General features: G+C 53.6%; 2 protein-coding genes across 2 annotated transcripts; one reads left to right on the forward strand and one right to left on the reverse strand.

Annotated features, from left to right (window-relative positions):
* The first annotated feature begins 541 nt into the window (after positions 1 to 541).
* Positions 542 to 9,119, forward strand: LOC309540056 (interleukin-12 subunit beta-like). The gene is made up of 6 exons (XM_082236667.1): positions 542 to 716; positions 2,301 to 2,555; positions 4,147 to 4,258; positions 4,547 to 4,734; positions 5,901 to 6,067; positions 7,263 to 9,119. The coding sequence occupies exons 1-6, from the start codon at positions 641 to 643 to the stop codon at positions 7,380 to 7,382; spliced, it is 918 nt and encodes a 305-aa protein (XP_082092793.1). The 5' UTR covers positions 542 to 640; the 3' UTR covers positions 7,383 to 9,119.
* A 1,820-nt stretch (positions 9,120 to 10,939) lies between these two features.
* LOC309540014 (alpha-internexin-like) lies at positions 10,940 to 19,142 on the reverse strand. The gene is made up of 4 exons (XM_082236588.1): positions 17,978 to 19,142; positions 15,576 to 15,700; positions 13,416 to 14,607; positions 10,940 to 13,382 (listed from the first exon to the last, which is right to left on the reverse strand). Exons 1-3 carry the CDS (start codon positions 19,004 to 19,006, stop codon positions 14,541 to 14,543), a joined length of 1,221 nt encoding a protein of 406 aa, XP_082092714.1. The 5' UTR covers positions 19,007 to 19,142; the 3' UTR covers positions 10,940 to 13,382; positions 13,416 to 14,540.
* Positions 19,143 to 21,650: the final 2,508 nt, after the last annotated feature.

A 21,650-nucleotide genomic window follows, 5' to 3' on the forward strand; every position in this document is an offset into this window, starting at 1 on the left:
AGTATACATATGGTTAATTTGAATATGTTATTATTGAATATTGTATACCTAATGTATCAGCCACCTGGGGGGTTTCACTGCTTGTGTTTTGGTGGTTGGTAAAAATATACATATTTTTTTTAAAAAGACAAACTAATGGTGAAGAATAGGGCTATCAGTGGCTACTAGCCAGGACGGCTCTGCTCTGGGCAGGAATGCTTCAGTGGGAGCCCCAGGAGGGGATGGTATTGGTCTTGTACCCAGTCCGGCTTGTGGGTTCCCATTAGGTTGGCACTGTGAGAACAAGTGCTGGACTAGTTGAGCACGTTCTTTTGATGCTCTTAGGAGACTCATTTCCTGAAAGGGGGGGAGAGTGGGGGTGCAGAGCCTTTGCTCCCGAGAGGTGGCTGGAAGCAAGGGCAGGCACCCCCGTTGGGCAGTGGGTTTTCCATGCCCCCGAGAGAGGCAGAGGGTGGAGGCAGACAGGGAGTGGGGTCAAGATGCCGCTGGAAGTCTCTGGCCCTGACCCTGGTGGTCCCTGTCTGGAGAGATTTGGGTTTCCCCTTTGGTCATTTTGTCTTCCTTCCTGGGCAGGATCCTCTCCCCTTAGCCTTCACTGCCCTCGTCTCCAGTGGAGTCTCTCCTCACCCACGGCCTGAAGATGATGGCCATGACATTGCTGGCCCTTGTGGGCATGGCACTCATCGCAGAAGCCTCCGTGGCTTTTCCCGCCAACTGTAAGTGCCCCAGAGGCAAGCCCCATCTCAGGGGCCCCAAAGGGGAAGGGAGGGGGTGAAATGTGGTTCACAAAGTGCTGTGTGTCTCTGCTTGAATCTGTGCACAAAGATGCACAGAAGGAGGGAGAGAAAATCAGGCTGCTCCCAGATGTGCTGTGCAGCTCCTGTGCGTGCCCCCACCCCAGGAATTTGGGGGGGGCTGTAATTGCTTGGTGGGACTTCCCTCATACTTGATCAGTTAGGGCAGAATGCTGCAGCACAATTGCTGGCAAGAGCATGCCCTTGTCAGCATCTGACTTCTGTAGTCAGAGGTCTGCACCGGTTTAATAATAATAATAATAATAATTATTATTATTATTATTATTATTAATACCCTGCCCATCTAACTGGGTTTCCCCAGCCACTCTGGGCAGCTCCCAACAGAATATTAAAAAATAGAATCAAACATTAAAAACTTCCCTAAATAGGTTGAGGGATGTGGGTGGCGCTGTGGTCTAAACCACAGAGCCTAGGGCTTACCGATCAGAAGGTCAGAAGGTCGGCGGTTCAATCCGCCCGACGGGGTGAGCTCCCGTTGCTCGGTCCCAGCTCCTGCCCACCTAGAAGTTTGAAAGCACATCAAAGTGCAAGTAGATAAATAGGTACCACTCTGGCGGGAAGGTAAACGGCGTTTCCGTGGCTGCTCTGGTTCGCCAGAAGCGGCTTAGTCCTGCTGGCCACATGACCTGGAAGCTGTACGCTTGCTCCCTCGGCCAATAAAGCGAGATGAGCGCTTCAACCCTAACGGTCAGGAGTCCCCCTTACCTTTAAACAGGTTTGGACCAAGTTCAAGGTATTACTGTTCAAGGTATTACAAAGCCCTTGAAAACTTGGGACCAGTTTACCTGTGAGATCGCCTGACCCCACAGGTGACCACTCAAGCACTTCAATCAGCAGAACTGGCACTGCTACAGATGCCACATAATCCCCCCATTCCTAAGAATGAATCATTTGGTGGGGCAGCACCTACACTGTGGAACTCCCTGCCTATTGACATCAAGCAAGCACCTTTCTCTATTCTCATTTCTGTGCCTTTTAAAAACATTCTTGTTTAGACAAAGCCTCCCCAAATAAGTAGACGGAGTTGACCTAAATTGTAAGCTGCTTTAGCATTTTAAACTTTTTGTATATTTTAAAGCATTGTTGTAAATTTCTATCGATTTTCTTGTTTTATCCTTTTGTAAACTGCTGTGTGTGTGTGTGTGTGTGTGTGTGTGTGTGTGTGTGTGTGTAGTTTGTTTTAGATTTTTTTACAGTCAGGCGGTGCATAAATTTTGCGAAATAAATAAATAGTTTGGGTGGGAGCTGCCCTATAATAATAATAATTTGTTTGCATGCCACCCATCTGATTGGGTCGCCCCAGCCACTCTGTGCTGCCTCCAACCATTAGAAGACCACAGTGCCCTGGCCGAGGGAGGGGGACACCTTCGGTGCAGTCCTCCCAGCCTGGCGTCTTGGCGTCCCAAACTTCTCAGGAAGGGGCGCTTCCCCCCCCCTTCTGCCACCGTCCCCCCCCCCATTCTCGCTCTCTCTTCCCCTCCCCAGTGCAGGTTGGGGACATCAACGAGAAGGTGAACCTGACGTGCGGCGCCCCGGCGGGGCAGCGGGTGAGCTGGGAAGTGGAGGACGGAGCCCTGGTGGAGATGGAGGAGCTGCCGCCCTGGGGTCACCTGCTGCGGGTCGGCCCGCTGGACCTCGCCTCCGCCCGCAACTACACCTGCCGGGGAGCTGCAGGACAGGTGCTGCGCAGAACCTTCCTGGCCGTGCGCGACCCGGACTTCCCCCTCTTCGTCCGAAAAGGTGAGGTGGGGATCTGGGGACCCCTCGGGAGCCTTCACAGAATCTGCGCCTTCGTTGGACTCCGACATTACGGCTGGGGCGGGCGAGTCGGGATCTGCCTTTGGTATTTGGATCATAGGATTGTTATAAGAAATGGGCTTGGCTTGAACAGCCTGACTCCAGCCAAGGGACTTGCAATCCCTTGAGGTCAGCAATCGCTCAGAGATTTAAACAGGGGCTATGCGGGTGGCGCTGTGGGTTAAACCACAGAGCCTAGGGCTTGCCAATCAGAAGGTCGGTGGTTTGAATCCCCGCAATGGGGTGAGCTCCCGTTGTTTGGTCCCTGCTCCTGCCAACCTAGCAGTTCGAAAGCACCTCAAAGTGCAAGTAGATAAATAGGTACCACTCTGGCGGGAAGGTAAACGGCGTTTCCATGCACTGCTCTGGTTCGCCAGAAGCGGCTTAGTCATGCTGGCCACATAACCCGGAAGCTGTACGCCGGCTCCCTCGGCCAGTAAAGCAAGATGAGCGCAGCAACCCCAGAGTCGGCCACGACTGGACCTCATGGTCAGGGGTCCCTTTAGCTTTATTTTACAACCAGTTGAGAGGAAGCAAGGAATCTTTATTGCACCTATTGCAACCGAGTCTCCCCCCCCCCTTGCAAGGAGATGAGGAGCCCCCAAGACACGTGTGCAACAACTTTAAAAGCCCATAAATTATCCACCCCCTGGGCATAAAGACCACCTCAAAACGGAACATTAAGGTAATAGAAAAGGGTTGTCCAAGAAGCCCTGAGCAGGCGCCAAGATCCTGTTTTCCCATTTGCTTTCCAGCTTTTCAATGAAGATACTTTGTTAATGGCTCTTCCTGGCCTGTCTAATACATTCTATCCCTTCCTTTCTTGGCCCCTGATGCAAACCTTTCCCCATTCATAAACAAAGGACCTGCCCTTCTTTGACTGGTCCAACCAGTTTGCAGACTGGCGACCATCAGTCTAGGCCAGTGGTGTCCAAACTTTTCAAAGAGGGCCAGATTTGATGAAGTGAAGGGCCATGAGGGCCGAAGTTGTTGAGCTTTATAGGATTGAAGTTGTCAAGGTTTCTTTGGGGATTTTACCGCAGGAAATAAGCTGCCACAGGGGCCAAATTAAACCGACCGGGGGCTGGATTAGGCCCTCAAAACGGACTTTGGACATGCCTGATCTAGGCGTTCCTGCCTAAAGAAGTGGTCAGAAGAGATCAGCGAGTCTAAACATGGCCTTTCCACTTCCTATAATATTTCGGCCCCGGCTTCATTCCTCAATTGTAACTTTTCGTTCATGAAACCCAAGAGAGGGACTCTTTCTCGCGGGCGCTCCTGCAGGGGGCGCTGTTGCGCAAGAGGAGACGCGGAAAAGGCTCTTCGTGAACCTGCGCCGCGAAGCCCGATGGTCTTGTGACAGAGCCATAGAACGGTAGCGCGGGAAGGGAACCCCAGAGGTCATCTAGTCCAACCCCCTGCAATGCGGAAATCACAGCTCAAAGATCCCCGACAGGATGGCCTGTCCTCCAGCCGCGGGAAGGGCAAGGCCGTCGCCAGGGTCCCTATTAACCGCTCTGCCCGCTCCCTGCAGCTGGAAAGGCAGAAGCCGAGGTGACCTGCGAGGCGCCTTCGTACAGGGGCACCTTCAGCTGCTGGTGGAAGACTCAGCACCCAGCCGCCTTCCGTGTGAGCCTGCGCCGCAAGTGAGTACCTCGCCTCCCCTCCTCGCTTTGAGGCAGGACCTCTCTGAAGGGCCCGGGACACCTGAGGCATCAGGGGAGATGGGCAGGGGGGCGAGGGGGCTGACACCCCCCCCCCACGGCCACCCGCCAGCCAGGCACCACTTCTTTGGAGCGGGGCTGGATGGAGCTTGCAAGCCGGCATCTCTGAGCCCCAGCACCTCTCCTTTTCGGACCCCTTCCCTCTTAGCGTCATAGGATTGGAGCAGCCCCCCCCCCCAGGCTCCTCCCAAGGCTTTTCTGTCTCCGCAGAGGACCGGGCTCTGCGCGCTGCCCCGCGAGAGAAGTGTCTGCCTCTCCGGGCGAGGTGCGCCTCCTGCTGGAGGACTGCGCCCCCTGCCCTTTCGGGGAGAAGACGGAGCTGGCGCTGGCGCTGGAGGGGCTGGGCGAAGACGGCAGCTACGAGGCTCTCCGGAGGGACGTCGCCATCCAGGACATCGGTAGGGACGCCAGACCAGCCCTCCAAAGGAGGCGTGAGGAGGAGAAGCCCAGCAGCTGCCTTTGGAGGCCAGGCAAAAGGCCACCCGCAGAACTAGGGCAGGATCACAGCGTGGGGAGGGACCCCCAGAGGCCATCTAGTCTGACCCCGGCACTGCTAAGGGTGGAGCTGCTAAGTCACTGGGGCAGCTGGGACTGCCTATATGGAATGGCTCTATTTCAAAGGGACATTTCCTCATTGAGCCTCTGAGCAAGAGCCTCCTGAGGCTTCAGCCTGGTCTCTCCCCCCCCCCACGTTGGACTACAACTCCCAGCAGCCCTTGCAGCCAGTGTGGCTCTTGTTGGCTGGTGCTGATGGAAGTTTAAAACATGGGGGGGCAGCAGCTTGGGAGGGGGCAAGGTTGCTTTTAAGTATGAAAAGCAGATGATGTCAGTCCCTGCAGTTCTGCTGTCAGGGATTTCTCTTGCTGCTGACCTTCTGCACAGCTTATCTTGCAGGGGAGCTGTGGTCTTACAACGAGCTCTGCTTCCACTAACATCATATTCTGCTTTTTTTTGGGGGGGGGGGTTAACTGAGAAGCACCTGACTGGCTGGGAATGCCTCAACCAAAAGATCAACACCTGCTGATGGTTCCCAAAGTGGGTGGTAGGGGGATTTTAGAGGGGTTCAAAGTGGTAAGGGGGCAGCCAGGGGGCAAATGGCTCTCAGACTTTGAAAAACTGGTATCACACTGGATCAAATGAATTCTGTTGAATTAATCAAACTAAATTTTTAGTTATTAAATTCATATACCACCCTTTGTCCAAAGATCACAGCATGACAATGCAAGATTAAAACACAAAATACATAGTAAAAACTGGGGGGTGGGGGAGCAAGTGTTGATGGTTTTGAATTTAATTGCGTTATCTTCCTCAGTGGGTTGTACAAACCGCTATTTTGAGAAATGCTTTTCATAGGTTGGGTGGTGCTGGGGATGAGTTTATGGCACCAAATGGGCAGCAGCCTGAATAATATTTGGGAGGCTCTGATCTAGATGATCTGGGCCTCTCAGTAGTGACAGGCAGTAGCAGAAGGCTGGCCAGAAGGGCCCTACTGTGGCCCCTCCAGAGGCAGAGGGAGGGGGCCCTGGGTGAAGCCTGACGGCTCTTGTCATCCCTCCCCCTGCAGTGAAGCCAGACCCACCAGAGAAGCTGACCATCCACAAGGAGTCAGGGGCCAAGCTGAGGCTCAGCTGGGCTCCCCCGCCCACTTGGCACTGCGCCTCGGCCTACTTCCCTCTGTGCTACCGTCTGAAACTGGAGCATTACGATGGCACCCAGAAGGAAGTCAGCAGCGTAAGTAACAAGCTGGTTTTCAGTGTCTGTTTCTTCATAATGTTACATATCAGTATGACGTTCCAGGCACTTGCCCGGGGTCTGTGCTTCCTTTGGAAAAGATGGCACTGTAGAGACTGTGGTGTCTTTATGATATAGGGTTGATCTAAACATATTTATAGGCTGTGTCTAGATGGAGAGAGTTCATTCAGCTTCTGAGATGGTCCTGTTCTTTCCATTGCTGCAGTTTCAGATTCCAAGAGACCCCAGGCATCATGTCTGACCCTCTCTGCAGCATAAAATAGACTTCCTGCCTTTGTGCTCCCCCTCCTCCAACTTGCAAAAGGGACGCTTTTTTCCCTGTTCACTACTCTCATTGCTCACTATAACCCTGGAAATTTCCACCTTCCAAATCCAGATGTGTCTTTTACCTTGTTGATGGCTTTCACTGATGGGCTAATGACAGGCCACCACCAGCCTTTGTTCTTCCAGTGATGCCCATCTCGATTAAATCTAACTCTTGTTGAATCCAAGAATTATGGGGGACTTGCACCCACAACATCTGGCACTCAAAACCTACAACAGTAACACAACCAGCCACTTCCCCACATGCTCAAAGGAGCTGAGAATGGGTGAGATCTCCTGACCACAAAAGGCCGTCCCCTTCCATCATCGGGACTCCCCCACTCACGGCCAAAGTGGGCCAGGACAAAGTCAAGGCCTCCTCCAGCTCAATAGTCTAATCCCAACATCTTCCAACCAGTTGCCCACAAGTGAGGCACAGTAGCCTCAGCTGACTCCCCTTCTTCCGTTCTTTGTCCCCAGAGCCTGATCTTGGAAGGCCTTTGTGCAGGAAGGATCTAAGGCAGAAATAGTCAATGTGGCAGCTTCCATATGCTGCTGGACTCCATCTCCCAGCATCTAGCAATGGTCAAGAATGATGGAAGTTGGAGTCCAGCAACAGCTGAAAAGCTACAATTCCCCAACCCACATTCTCTGGACTTATCCTGGCTAAGAGCCTCTTGCAGATGGGTTCTTGCAATGCCAGGGCTCAGGAGGTGGGCCTGTGAGCACCACGGACTCTAGCCATGGCCAACGAGAGAAGCTGGGACCCCTCTGCTCTGTGGGACCCCCACATCAGAGGGCCTCCCCCCCCAGCAGGCCCTGGCTCTGCCCCTCTTCCAGCCCAGTCACACCTGGTTTGCCCTCCTTACAGGACCAGCTGGAGGAAACCATCAAAGACGCAGAGGCTGTGCATCGGGTGCAGATTCGCTGCCAGGATCTTTTCACCAACTCCATGTGGAGCCTGTGGTCGCCCTGGGTCACCCTCCGCTGAGGACGCCGCTGCAGCCTCTCTTGGGGGACCCGGCCAGAGGCCTCTCCACAGCAGCCGCCTTGCAAGCCTCTCCTGTGAGCTTCATCTTCCTCCTCCCCCTCTGCTTCTGCCCCTCTCCTTTCAGTTGGGGGGCTACTGGTGGGGCAGAATGTATCCTCGTCTCCATCCTGATGCCATCCTGAGAGGTGTGTTTTCAGGAGCCTGTTCCTGGGGCTGCAATCTGTTTCAACTGATTTTAATTCTGAATCTTACATCCAGTCATTCATTTATAAATACAGTGATACCTCGGGTTAAGTACTTAATTCGTTCTGGAGGTCCCTTCTTAACCTGAAACTGTTCTTAACCTGAAGCACCACTTTAGCTAATGGGGCCTCCTGCTGCTGCCGCGCCACCGGAGCACGGTTTCTGTTCTCATCCTGAAGCAAAGTTCTTAACCCAAGATACTATTTCTGGGTTAGAGGAGTCTGTAACCTGAAGTGTATGTAACCTGAAGTGTATGTAACCCGAGGTACCACTGTAAAAGTGTTTTATCTCCTGCTTTGCAGTACAGAAAAATACTAAAACTGTTTACAGCAATAAAAATGCAAAACCTTAACCGTTTTGGAAGCGTGTGCTCTTAGTTGCCTGGGAAGGCTGGTGGAATAGAAATTGCTGCAGCCCCCCCCCCCCCCGGAGCCTCCTAACAAAGTGGAGGCGATAAATTTACCCCATCCCAGGTCGGGGGGGGGATCAGTCCCAATGTCAAGAATAAAGAGCTGGTCTTCTTTTGTGGCTTCCAATAGAATAACCACCTCCTTCCACCAGATAAACCTGGACCCATTAAGTGTGGGACATAGCAATTCTGGAACTCTGAACTCACCATTGGAGGGTGATAAGAGGAATAACAAAGAAATATCGTCTTGACTCCGTATGGTCTTGGTCTATATCACTTATTAACAGCGGTACAAAAATCTCCCTCCCACCTCTGTCCCAGCAGCCACTATGGAGAAATTATCTTAATGCTTTAGATGGAAGTAAACTCTGTGGATGGGAGCTTAATCAGTACAGTGGTACCTCGGGTTACATACGCTTCAGGTTACATATGCTTCAGGTTACAGACTCCGCTAACCCAGAAATAGTACCTCGGGTTAATAACTTTGCTTCAGGATGAGAACAGAAATCGTGCTCTGGCAGCGCAGCAGCAGGAGGCCCCAGTAGCTAAAGTGGTGCTTCAGGTTAAGAACAGTTTCAGGTTAAGAACGGACCTCTGGAACGAATTAGGTACTTAACCCGAGGTACCACTGTAATGTAAAAGACTTTCCAAATCTGTTTTGATGCCATGTGGATGAATGTGTTCAAGACTTATCATCTGTAGATGCATTTTTCCCTGAAAGACAGCACTTTATGCCTGCAATTGTTTTTAAAATTCTCAATAAAGTTCCTGCATGAAAGGGGCAAACCTGAGCCCTGAGCGCCAGTTGTCAGAGTGAGTGCGCCTTAGCAGGCTCTCAGCAGGCCCTGCTCCCACCCTCCACCCTCCCATCTCTTTTTTTCCTCTCCCTCCTTCCTAGAACAAGTGAACCGAATCTCTCTAAAAGGGTTGCCAACCCAAAGACTGCATGATCCCTTTTATAAGGAAACAAAAGCACTTTTATTTTTAAGTCATTCTGGAAACTTTTCATATTTGCTTTACCGCCAGCTGATGGAGACTAGTTCACCGTAACACCTGGAAACTGTAAAATTTCACCCGTCTGCAAATCTAAATGTCTGTGATTTATTCTAGCCTAAGCATTGTTACAAAAGTTGGACACTACCCCCACTCTCTGCCAAGCAGTAGCAAGATTCCCGGAGGGTTCCAGGCACTAACCCAGGGTTGTGTTCTTATTGGGAAAACGGAGGTGTAGCAGAGGCCAGTGTCTTTAAGAAATATGGTTTATTGACACATTTCTACACCTATAAGTCTACAATGGGGGGGGGGAGGTTTGCAGAACATTATGCACCAAGGGAGCAGGATCTGGTTCAGTCTGCAACCCAGCCACGATGCACAGTAAAATCTAGTGCTCTGAACTGGGGTGGGGGGAGTGGTACCCTCTGATGTTTTGTGTCAGCTTCCTATTGTTTCTGGAAGGCTACTTGGGTCATGAGATAAAATGGGGGTGGGGAAGTCAGCACATGACTTTCCTGAAGACCCTCCCCTTTTGCCCTATAATTCAAGCAGCAGAGACCTTCCTTGCCAGACTGTTGTGAGAATAAGGTGAGATTTCTCCTCTGCTGGAAGGACGAGTTGCCCAAATCAGAGCTCATGTGGTGCCAAGGCAGAGAGACATTGTTCTCAGCAAACAGATGCAATGACAGAAACATACCAGGGGTGGGCAGTGCAAACCCACACAACCCAGCCAGAGGGAGGAGAGAAGAGGGGACCACTTCAGGTGCTCTGCAGAAAGAGCAGTCCCTGGCTAGCAGCCAATTAGTGGATTCTTTTGTATTTTTACTGCAAAGGAGGGGATGGAGGACTTGGAGTTTGCAGTGCCAAAAAAGCTAGCATGGCCTTGGGTAACTCTGTACCTGCTCAGAGTGTAGGGACTTTATTTGCTGCTGCTGCTGCTGCTGCAGAAAAACCACCTGAAGCCAAGCCTGAGCAACAGAGGCAGCCCCCACAATGTCTGGCAGCAAGAGCAGCTCTTGAGGGCCACACTCTCTCTAGGGCTAGGCTGCTGTGGTTTGTGGGGACGGGAGCCCCCCAGGAGAAAATTAATTAATTAATTAATTAATTAATTAATAATATTTATACCCCGCCCATCTGGCTGGGTTTCCCCAGCCACTCGGGGCAGCTTTCAACAGAATATTAAAATACAATAGTCTATTAAACATTAAAAGCTTCCCTAAAGAGGGCTCCCTTCAGATGTCTTCTAAACATCAGATAGTTGTTTTATTTCCTTCACATCTGATGGGAGGGCGTTCCACAGGGCGGGTGCCACCACCGAGAAGGCCCTCTGCCTGGTTCCCTGTAACCTCACTTCTCGCAGTGAGGGAACTGCCAGAAAACCCTCGGCGCTGGACCTCAGTCTCCGGGCAGAACGATGGGGGGGTGGAGACGCTCCTTCAGGTCTACTGGGCCTTTGAGGCTGTTTAGGGCTTTCAAGGTCAACGCCAACACTTTGAATTGTTCAGTCTTCAAACATTGAATTGAATCTTCAGGAGGCACCCTGAAGATTTGATCTTGTCCGTAATGCAGGCACTGGGCAAGTTCCTCCAGAGAACTGGGGAGACCAAGTGCCTAAAAATCATAGAGTTAGAAGAGATCCCAAGGGACATCTAGTCCAACCCCCTGAAATCCAGGAATCGCAGCTATAGAATCCCTGACCGGTGGGCCTCCAAACTCTGCTTTAAAACCTCCAGTGAAATAGAATGATAGACTTGTACAGTTTCCAGGGAACTGCAGCGGACTAGATGGCTGAGGGGATTTCCAGGGATTCTGCTGCCCACCAGTGTAGGTGACACTGGGTTAGATGAGCCAATGACCCCTCCACTCTTCCACCTCCCCCTCAAACCTTGGGTCCAAGAGCCTCAGGCACACATAATTTCACAAATATTTATTGATCCGATTCTGTCACAGACATAAAATGGGAGCAGCTGGTGAAGCGAAGGGGACTGCAGGCCTGATTCTGCCTGTGTGTGTGTGTGTGTGCGCGCATTGTGTGTGTGGGGGGGTCTTCATTCCCTGCCCTTTGCATTTAGCTTCACCTCCCCCTCCCTTGTGCAAAAGAGCCCCACCTGCCTCCCACAGCCCACCTCTGACAAATTCCCTCCCCCACTAATTATGCCCTTTTAAAATGTGTTGAAGGATTATTGGGTTTCTTGTTTTTGTTTTTATTATGTGTTTTTATATTACCGTATTGGCCTGAATATAAGCCGCACCTTTAAAATTGGAGGAGGGAAAAGGGGGAAAAGGGAATATATATATGGGAGCTGTGCTGTGTTGCCAGCGGCCTTCCCCTTTCCTTGCTCTCTCCCTTCCTGGACCAACAGAAAAATTATATAACAAAATTTTAAAAAATCCCTTCCGGTAGCACGAAAGCTCATACCAATGACAAACTTAGTTGGTCTCTAAGGTGCTACTGGAAGGATTTTTTTGTTTGTTTCGACTACGGCAGACCAATACAGCTACCTACCTGTAACTTAATTAATATTGATATTGATAACAACAACAATAAACCGCCCCCTTTCCCATAATCCAGATCCTTTGCTTGGATCTCCAATTATGAGAGGCCAGCCCATTTTTCTAAGGAAGCCCCTCCCTACAGCCCAGCACCCTGTTCTCACAGCGGCTGACCAGGTGAAGGAGCCCACAAGTGGGGCAACAAAAGCCAAAAGGGGGGGAGTGGGAAAGAGTGTGCAGAAAGTGCTTTGGAGAAGGGAGACCCCAGGAAAAGAGGGTCTTGAGCCAGAAGCAGCCCCTAAGGAGTGGGAGAATGGTCCTTGACAGCAGGGGATGTGTAGTGATCAGGTGGGATTGCCATGAGGAATTATAAAAAATATGGAGCAAGCCATTTGCTTTCATCAGCAATGAAAGCCTTGCGTTGACTGGGTTTGAGACATTTTGATGTGATTTTCCATCAATCCACGCCTCTGCATCCCTGTCCTAGTTCTCTTGCTTGACAAGTCACATACACAGCCCAGCCGCCAGTTGCTTCCTCAGGCATCCTCAGTGCATGAAGATAGAAGGTTACCTTGATGTAGTTTAATCTTTAGATAGATCTTAAGGGCCAGGCAGAGTTCACAAGGAGATGGTGAATACTCTTTCCTTGCCATCCTTCCGCCCTCTCCTGTTTACTCCTGTTTATGACCTTCCTAAATGCATTCCTCTTCGCTTCCTCTTTTATTTACTCTGAATTACATATGCATGCTCAAGTAGGAAATTAGCTCTTTGTAGTTTTAACTTTAACTTTGTTCCCACGTGGGGTTTTTTGAAATGCTCAGAGGAAATCTGATTGGTTCTTACAAACACTGTGTAAAAAGTTCTTTTGTGAATAAAACGACGTGGGCCGGAGGGTGGACAGGAATTCTTATTATACGCACTCCTCCCAGAGTCTTGCTGGTTCAAGCCTCTGTGTGTATCTTATTATCAGAGTCCAATCCTTCCTTTACTTTGGGAACACCTAAGGGATGGGAACGGAAGAGGCAGGGGTCTTTAGGACCACAGCAAATCCTGCCCCCAGCACACGTTATTGAGGAAAGGGGCGAGGTGGGGTGGGAACGCCGTATCCAGGTTTGCAAGCTGCCTGTGTAGGGACCTGGGCTTCCCTGTGGAAGGTCAGCCTGGGGGCGGAGGAGAAAAGAAAGGGGCGCTCTCCTCACCCTGCCAGGGTCAGCAGAGGAAGGGGCTAAGGGACCTTGCAGGTTCCCCAAACAGCAACCCCCTCACCCCCCCTGCATTAGGAGGCTGCAGCCTCACTGGTCTGCTGGAAGTGGGGGGGATTGTGGGAATAGAGGGCAGCTTCTCTTCCCAAGGGTGGGGGCTGCAGCCTTCCCAGAGCACCCCCGCTATTGGGGTGCTTCTAAGGACACAGCCCCAAACAGGGCAGTCTGGGGAGCAGGCAGCCCCTCTCCCTCAGCCCCGGCTGCATTGCCTGGGAGGGGGCTGTGGGGGGTCATTGCGTGCAGTTTCACCCCCCAGTATCCGGAGGGGGCCAAGGAGCGTGTGTATATTTGAGGCTCTGGTTTCCCAGGGCACAGTGCTTGAGCAGGGGCGGGGGCAATGGGGTCGTCCCACCCCCACTGATCTTGAAGGAGAACTGGGCAGAGGTGGGGCTGTTTATTCCAAGTCCGGGAGAGGAGAGGGGAGGGGAAATCCCAGGATATTATTATTATTATTTATTGAATTTATATACCATCCTATACCCTATATCTGCCCCATGCTCGTATTCAGGGGTAGGAGCAGCTGCTTCCAACTTAGAAAGAACAGCAAGTGTTGAAAACTCCCTTTTCTCCAACCTTTGGCTCCCAGGAGCAATCCTCAGTCTGAGGAAGGGAATGTTTCTGTTGAATACACACCATTAAAACCACTTTTTAAAGGTGGGGGATCCCTCTTAAGAACAATCTGTGCCGTGTTTCTCTTCCACGCTCAGTCTCAAAACCCCTTTAGCAGGTGAGCCACTTTCACCAACACATTTCACACATTCTGCAAAATGAAAACTGTGTGTTTCTGTCCTCTTCCCTTTTCCCTTTTTTGTCGTGTCTTTTAGATTATAAACCTGAAGGGAGTGAGAGACTGTGTTGGTTTTTTGTTTGTTTACAGATTTGTGACCAGTTCTGAGAGCCTTTTGGACCAAAGAGCTGGGCTGGATTAAGCCCTTGGCTAATGGGGGGGGGACCAGTACTCCACCCTCAACTCTGAACCCCCACACATGAAATATTCTGAATAATTAAATGCCCTTCTTTCCCTGGAAGCCCTGCTAGGCCCCGCCCCCTCCCAATTCTGGGCAGCCCCGACTGGACCTGTTCCACAGTCCCCATGGCGTCCACACTGACTCCACCCACAGGCACGGGGGGGGGGAGCCATGCAGCCCTCAGAGGGGGAGCAGCAGTGCAGCCCCTTCCCCTTACAGAGACCCCTTCGCCCAGCTAAGGCAAGGAGGCAGCCCCGACCCTGACACAGCCACCGCCCCCCCACTATGCGTCCCAATTAGCCCAGACCTTGCTGAAAACACATTAATTAAGTAATACAAAACCTAAGACCCCTCCGCTGTGCACCCAATTTCAGGTTGCAAGGCTGCTTATTTCCTGCTTATTTTCCTCCAAAGGTGAGGGCGGTGAGGGGTTTAAAAGTGGGGGGGGGGGGGAGGCAGCCTCACTGCAGGGGAAGGGGCTGCCTCTGGAGCCAGGAGGGTGTGTCACACACACACACACACACACACACACACACACACACACAGTGGCATCTCATGGCGGATGAAAAGAGCAGAGCCGGATGAGCAGGGGGGGAGGCTGGCCTGGGGAACCGGCTCCTCCACCCTCCCTAGAGCCATGGGGGACACCCAGTTCCAAGGCCAGCTGGGCACCAGCCCAGCCAATGAGAGCGCAAGCAACTTGATGGGGAGGCAGGGAGGTTCAAGGGGCGAGGACGAGAAGGAGGGCTGTCATCAAAGGAGGTTCCTTCGCTCCCGACAGAACCATCTGTCACTTCATCAGGGGTGGCAAGGAGGAAGACGAGGTCCACCACATCTCCTCCCCTTCCAGCAGTTTCCTGAAAAAGAAAGGGGGGGCGAAGGGGTTTACTACACCTCAGCCTCGGACAAGGAGCTCAGCCACAGAACACAAGATTTGAATGCAAAGGATTCTAGATTATACAGAGTAGGCCAGAGCTTATTTTGGGGTTCAGGGCCAGATGAACTCCAGTCTCTTATTAAGTGCACCATTTGAGGCTGTTTTAAACTTTGGCGCACAGAAGGAAGGAGACGGGAACCAGATTCAGCCTTCTTGGAATAATCTGACTGTCCTGTCAGTTTGCATTTCTTAGTACAGAAAGTATTGAGCTGATGTGTAGAGATATTTCTTATTCTAATTAATTCAAGAGGGTCCTGGAAGCTTCTCTGTGTGAAAGAAACAAGCAGAAGGTTCATGAAGTTTGGGTTATTGCTTCAGAGAAGCTGAGTACAGCTGGCTTAAACTGGTCCTGTTATATTTTTCTGTCAAGGTCATGCTGACCATAATAGTAAGGCCAGAAAACCAGGGTTTCACTTGCTCTTTCTGTCTCTCTTGTTCTGTGTGGTGTTCTGTATATAGTATGCTTAGTGTTAAAGTTTAGTCTTCTTATAAGTTATTGTAAGTTTAAGTTTGCTGCAACTGGACTTCTTATGGACAGTGCCAATCCTGAATGTATATGGATTTGTGACCACTGTGCTCATTTACTAGCAGTAAAGGTCTGCTGGATGAAATATTCATTGCCTCTGGTCTATTTTTTGGGAATCCTGCAACGTGTTTAAGTTTTTGCTCTGCTAACTCTACGTTGGAGTTCTGCTCTGGATCAAAATTGAGTAGAGCACATGACACTTTCTCAGTTTGCCATAACGGAGAGCATATTTTACTGCCACTCATACACAGGTGGGCAAAGGCATGGGACACCCAGGGAGTCAAGGAGCACCCAGCCCTGCAGCCTCAAGCACGGAGGTGCCTGATGGGGGCAGGTGGGGGTGGGATTCCTGCAACCCTTACCTGTAGGCAGCGATCTCTATGTCCAGGGCCATCTTGACGTTGAGCAGCTCCTGGTATTCTCGCATGTAGCGAGCCATTTCTTCCTTGGCTTCCGAGATCTCCTGCTCCAGTTCTGCCACTCTCTCCTGGGGGTGGGGTCAAGGGAAAAGGGGAGACTGTAGGCTGGAACTGAGGAGAGCCACCCCCTGAGCATTACCCCCTGAAAGAACAGAAGTCCCCATCTCTCCCTCTCTCACACACACAGCCCTGAAATACAGCTGGAAGCAGGAGTTTCTCTTTTCCCATTCCTGCAAGACTGCCAGGACCCCCTTCTCCAGAGAGATCACCACTGTTGCAGGAATTTATCTATAGGTTTGGGGGGGGCTTTGCCCCTCCAGCAGATCTCATGCACATGCAGCCCACTACCAAAATCAGCACCATCCCTTTTGTGACTTTTGTAATTTGTCCCCACAAAACACTTCATCACAGTTTCTTCCTATCTATTCAAAGGGCCTCTGCTGCACAATACCAAATGTAACAATTCACTGATCAATGTATCTCTGTACTGGCTCACTGGGAAAACTCCAGAAATTCATCTAGACATGTGAGCTTAGCTCCTCAGCAGCCCCTCTGCCTGAGTGATAAACCCTGGCCTCCTGTTACCTGAGTGCCAGACAGGTAGCCATTCCAGAAATAACAAACCCAGATGGAGACAAAAGGGTGGGATGAACTTGGCTGGGAAACAGGGAAATGTAAAGATCTTTTTTGTTTCACTTGATGGGTGTTTGGTGGAGGGCAAGGGGAACCATGGGGCAGGGTCCAGGATGCTCAGATTACTGCCCCCAGACCTCCCCTTTCATGATGTAACCGTTATGTTTGAGGGATGTAGTTTGGGGGGGGTGTAACATGGGGATTACAGCAGCTAATAAAAGTTTGGGGACTCTTTTGTTGGGCCTTCCATCTTGTTCCACCTTTTGGCAGGTGGCAGTCCTGTTGCGACAGTCTTCAATAAGGATCAAGCCTATTGGCTGCTGTTTTGCTCTGGTATTCCTGGCTGATGTCCTTGTTTCTTGTCCAAGGGAGCCCTCAGATTTCTGCATTAACACCACCAGCCCACCACCCTGCAGTCCCTAAGAACGTAGCTGAAGAAGGAAGGGGGGGGGGGAGACGCTGGCCTCTTGCACTCCCATAAACACAGAATCGTAGAGTTAGAAGGGACCCCCAGGGCCATCTAATTCCCTTGTCTCCAGGATATGTGGGAGACCTCCCAGCCTCATTTCTCCCCTTGACCTCCCCCCACCACACACAACCACCTGCCCTGACCTTCTGATTTCTGCTCAGTCACTCTTCTTTCCTCCAGGTCCTGTGGGAGATTTTAATTTCAGCCAAACTAGCCTCTCATTTCTCACCTTGGCTGGGCATTTCATGCCAGGCAATTTAAATGTTAAATGAAGGTACAGAAGCCCAGGCAGGAAAGGGGGGGGGCATTCAAAGCCAGCCAATTCCTAACCTAATAGCCACTTAATCTGCTACACATGGGAGGTTTAACCTGGCAGGCCTTCATCATTAAATCAATCTGCCTATTAATAATAGAGGAGCTGTAAGTGGTTTCGGGGCCATCCTGCCAGGGCACCTCTGCCTTCCCGCCCTGAACCAGCCAGTCCACAGAGGCAGTGCCATTCCCACGCCCTCCCGTCGCTCAAGGGCAGGAGCAGGACCTATACTGAAGAAGAGGCGAGTGGAGGCAGGAGAAGGACCCCCGCATCTTCACCAAACTCTGAGACCTGGAGAAAGAAGAACGCTAAAAGAAACTGGGCAAGGGCCTAAGAAGCGCCACAGACACTGAACAGGAGTCTGACATAAGGAACCCCCTCCCCACCCATGAATCTGATGTGCAGCAAGGGAGACAGAGGGACAGAAGGAGGGGGGGCAGAGAAGAGAAGATGCCTGGAAGACGAGAGCATCCCCAAGGGCTCCTGGAAGGAGGACCTGGGAGCCATCTTGGGCTGACTGTTCAAACCTTTCCTCCAAGACGTTCATGTCATCGACAGCTATAAAATGCCCCACAGAATTGTGCTGGCTGGAGATTTTGGCGCTCGCGAGGCTGAATTCGGAGGAGGCAGCGAGGCAGCAGAAGGGGAGGCCCTTCTAGATGCTGCTAGGACTCCATCTCCCAGCATCCCAAGCGTCAGACATATGGAGCCCCCCCCCCTTGACTCCCCAGCCAGATGAGCAGGGTTCCCAGCCCTTCCGGCGGAGATGGGGGTCAAGCCGCCGCTTTCTCTTCCCCTGGAAGGACCCCAGGGCAGGCGCCGAGAGCAGGAAGAGCGCCAGCCGGAGCCCCCGCCGCAGAGAGAGAGGCGCATCGAGACCCGCGTGCCTGGAGACCGAGAGCGGCGGCCCCCTAACCCTCCCGGCCTTACCTGGCAGCGGGCCACCTCGGCTCCCTGCTGGCCCTCCAGGCTCTCCAGCTGCTTGTGGAGGGAGTCGATGGCGCCGCGCAAGGTCTCGATCTCCGCCGAGCGGGTCTGCAGCAGGCGCCGGTACTCGACGGTCTCCTGGCGGATGCTGCGCACGGCCTCCTGGTTGCGGCTGGCCAGCTCGGCCACGGAGGCGAACTTGGAGCGGTACCACTCCTCCGCCGCCTGCATGTTCTTCGCCGCCAGGCTCTCGTACTGGGAGCGGATGTCCCGCAGCGCGGCGGAGAGGTCGGGCCGAGCAGCCGCCGCCCCCGCCGCCCCCGGGGCGCCCTCCACCGCCACCCGGGTGGCCGCGGCCAGCTCGGCTTGGGCCACCAGCTCGGCCCGCTCCTCGTCCAGCAGCTTTTGCAGGAAGGCCAGCTCGGCTCGCAGGGAGCCGGCCGCCCCGTCGGCGTCGCAGGTGGCCAGCGCGGCCCGGGCGGCCTCTTCGCGCACGCGGCTCAGCGTCTCCTCGGCCTCCAGGCGCCGGCGCGCCTCCTGGGCGCAGCGCTCGCGGAGCTGGCCGCAGGTGAGGCGCAGGCGGTCGCGCTCCGCCTCCAGGCGCGCCTTGTCGCCGGCCTCGGCGTCCAGCAGGGCCCGCAGGGCGCGCGCTTCTTGCTGGTAGAGCTGCGGCAGCCGCGCCGGGGTCCGCTGCTGCCGCCGCAGCGCCTCCAGCTCCAGCAGCAGCGCCCGGTTCCGGTGCTCCAGGTCCCGCACCCGCTCGACGTAGGTGGCGAAGCGGTCGTTGAGGTCCACCAGCTGCTCCTTCTCCTGGGCGCGCAGCCCCAGCAGCTCCGCGTTCAGGTTGCTCACCTGCGCCAGGTCCAGGCGCTCCAGCGGGTCAGTCAAGGGGCCGAGCGCGGAGGGCGGGAGGCGAGCCGAGCGCCGCGGCACCGGCGAGCAGAAGCTGACTCGGACGGAGCGCGCCGCCGCCCCGCCGCCACCGCGGTAATCCTCCCACGGCTTGCGCCAACCAAAGCCCTCGGAGTCCATCGTGGCGCCCGAGGGACAGAGGACGCGGGACTGCCCTCCAAGCGCGCCGATCGGAGCCTCGCGGTGTCCCTGCCGCGCTACCCACTAGCCCTCCCGGCCCAGCTCTGCGCCAACTGCGAACTGCGGCAGAACGGGCCGCCTTTATATAGGGGCAGAGGCAGCCTGGGCAGCCAATCAGGGCGCGCTGCAGCAGGGGCAGGAGAATTCGCTGGTTCTCGGAGCAAAGGCGCTGGAAATGGGAGCGGGAGGGAGCCGGAAACCTTTTAGGATCCCCCATCTCGGATAGGACACCTGCCGACCGCGGGCGGACACGTGTTTCTGCCACCCACCCACCCTCAGGGAAATATCAAGCGCGTGAGGAAAGCGGAGGTTCCCTCTCCTGCGAGCGCCGCTGTCACCTCCACGCGGCTTCTCTCGGCGCCTGAGAGGGGCCTGCGGGCAGGGGGAGCCAAGGAGACCCCCTCCTCCAGGGCCGCCACCAGAGGGCGGTGGAGCCGCGGCAGTCAAGGCAGCGTGGGATGCGAGGGGCCCGTAGGTGTCGCTCTCGAGCCGCGGAAGGAGCCTGCCTGCCTGCTTCAGCCGCCTCGGCCCCTGGCCACTTCTACTGACCCGCCACCTCATCGCCTGGACAATGCAATGGCCCGCCGGGAAGCCAGAGAAGGGGCAGCCACGTAGCGGGATGTGCCGGACTGGGCGCGCTGGGTGCGGGGACTGTGCCCTCATCCTTGACCCAGTGTATCTGAAGAAGTGTGCATGCACACGAAAGCTCATACCAAGAACTAACTTAGTTGGTCTTTAAGGTGCTACTGGAAGGAACCAACACGGCTACCTATCTGTAACCTTGACCCACGTCCAATGATAAAAGTGTAACCGCCCTGAGACCTCTGGGTATAGGGCGGTATAGAAATTCTATTATTATTATTATTATTATTATTATTATTATTATTATTATTATTATTATATTAACACAACAAGAAGAGGAAGCGCCCTAGACTTGGATCTGCTCCGTCATCCTGTTCTCGCCTCGGCCGACGCGAAGCCCGACAGCAGGGCTGGACTTGCGGGTCGCGGCAGCTGGTCTTCCTACAGCCAGAGCTGCCCCGGCTGTGGAGATAAGACACAGACGTGGCGGCCGGTAGCCATCGGTCCCTCCGGGCTTTCCGTGAGTGGGCGGGCTGGAGTGTGTGTCTTTCGCTTCTTCAGCTAGTGGGCAAGAAGGGGCAGAGACGCTTCACAAGGGGGTCGCTGAAATGCCGCAGTTGACCTAGAGACCCCCCAGCCGCGTTTGCACCACAAACGAGGGGAACCGGGATCCCACGAGCTCTCGTCCTACTGCTCTTTGGGGGGGGGGGTTGGACCCACGCCTGTTTGGCCTTGAGATTCATGGCCCCTTGGGCCCTACCTCTGGGGTCTTCTTCTCCTGCGGCCCCTCACTGCCCCTGGTTCTGCCTCTGAAGGCTGCTGCGGCCAGGAGGAAGGCGAGGCCGCTTCCCTCGGGCTCGGCGGGGCCTCCAGCACCATGGACAGGTCCCGCCGCCCGGCTTGGTCTGAGCCGGAGCCGCGAGTCGGCCAAGGACAGAAACCCCACCGACGTGGCGAGGGCGGCCTGCGTGGAGTCGTCCAGCCCCAGGGCTGGGGCCAGTTTGCCCGACTCAATTCCTCGCCGCTGGACCTCCAGCGACCACTCTGGGTGGGTGGGGGTGTGAGTTCTCCGCTAGGGGGCCCTCTCTGCAGGCTTCAGAAGGATGGTGACAAGGCGAAAGGTGTGCCGAGGAGGGCGACCAGGACGACAAAGGGTCTGGAGACCAAGCCTGATGAGGAAAGGTTGAGGGAGTTGGCTATACAGTGGTACCGCGGGTTACAGACGCTTCGGGTTACAGACTCCTCTAACCCAGAAATAGTACCTCGGGTTAAGAACTTTGCTTCAGGATGAGAACAGAAAGCGCACAGCGATGGCGCAGCAGCAGCGGCAGGCCCCATTAGCTAAAGTGGTGCTTCAGGTTAAGAACAGTTTCAGGTTAAGAACAGTCCTCCGGAACGAATTAAGTTCCTAATCCGAGGTACCACTGTATTTAGCCTAGAAAAGAGCAGAATTGGCCTCCTCCACAGTCACTTAAGGACTCACCGTTCAAACTCATGGAAGACGATCTTACTGGGCTACGAGTAATCTCCAAAGAAGAAGGTTAGAAAAGGGCAGAGGGAGAGGGAGAGGGGATGGGATGGGCCAAATCCCTGAGGGATAGAAGAGGGAGCCACTTGCTTTCTGCTGCTCCAGGGGGAGGATCCGAACCAACCGATTCAAATGGCAAAAAAGGAGATTCCGACTAACCAATGGGATGAACGTTCTGCCAGTAAGAGCTGTTCGGCAGTGGAACAGACCCCCAGGAGAGGGGGCGCCTGCCTTGGAGGTTTTTAAGCAGAGGTTTAGGATCCCTGCATTGCAAGGGGTTGAACTAAATGACCCTTGAGTGTCCCTTCCAATTCTACAATTCTGCGATTCTATGAAGCCCAGTGCTCCGGGCAGGTGGTTCAGGGAGGGGAACACAGTGCGCTTGCAACAACCTTTCGGCCGCCGAGGAGCAGCTGGATTGGATCCCGGAGAGAGACTTTGACACTTTATTGTGGAAAGAACCAGTCCCTATAA

Source organism: Podarcis vaucheri (assembly GCF_965113315.1).
Source record: "Podarcis vaucheri genome assembly, chromosome: 9".
In the NCBI taxonomy this organism is placed as follows: Eukaryota; Metazoa; Chordata; class Lepidosauria; order Squamata; family Lacertidae; genus Podarcis; species Podarcis vaucheri.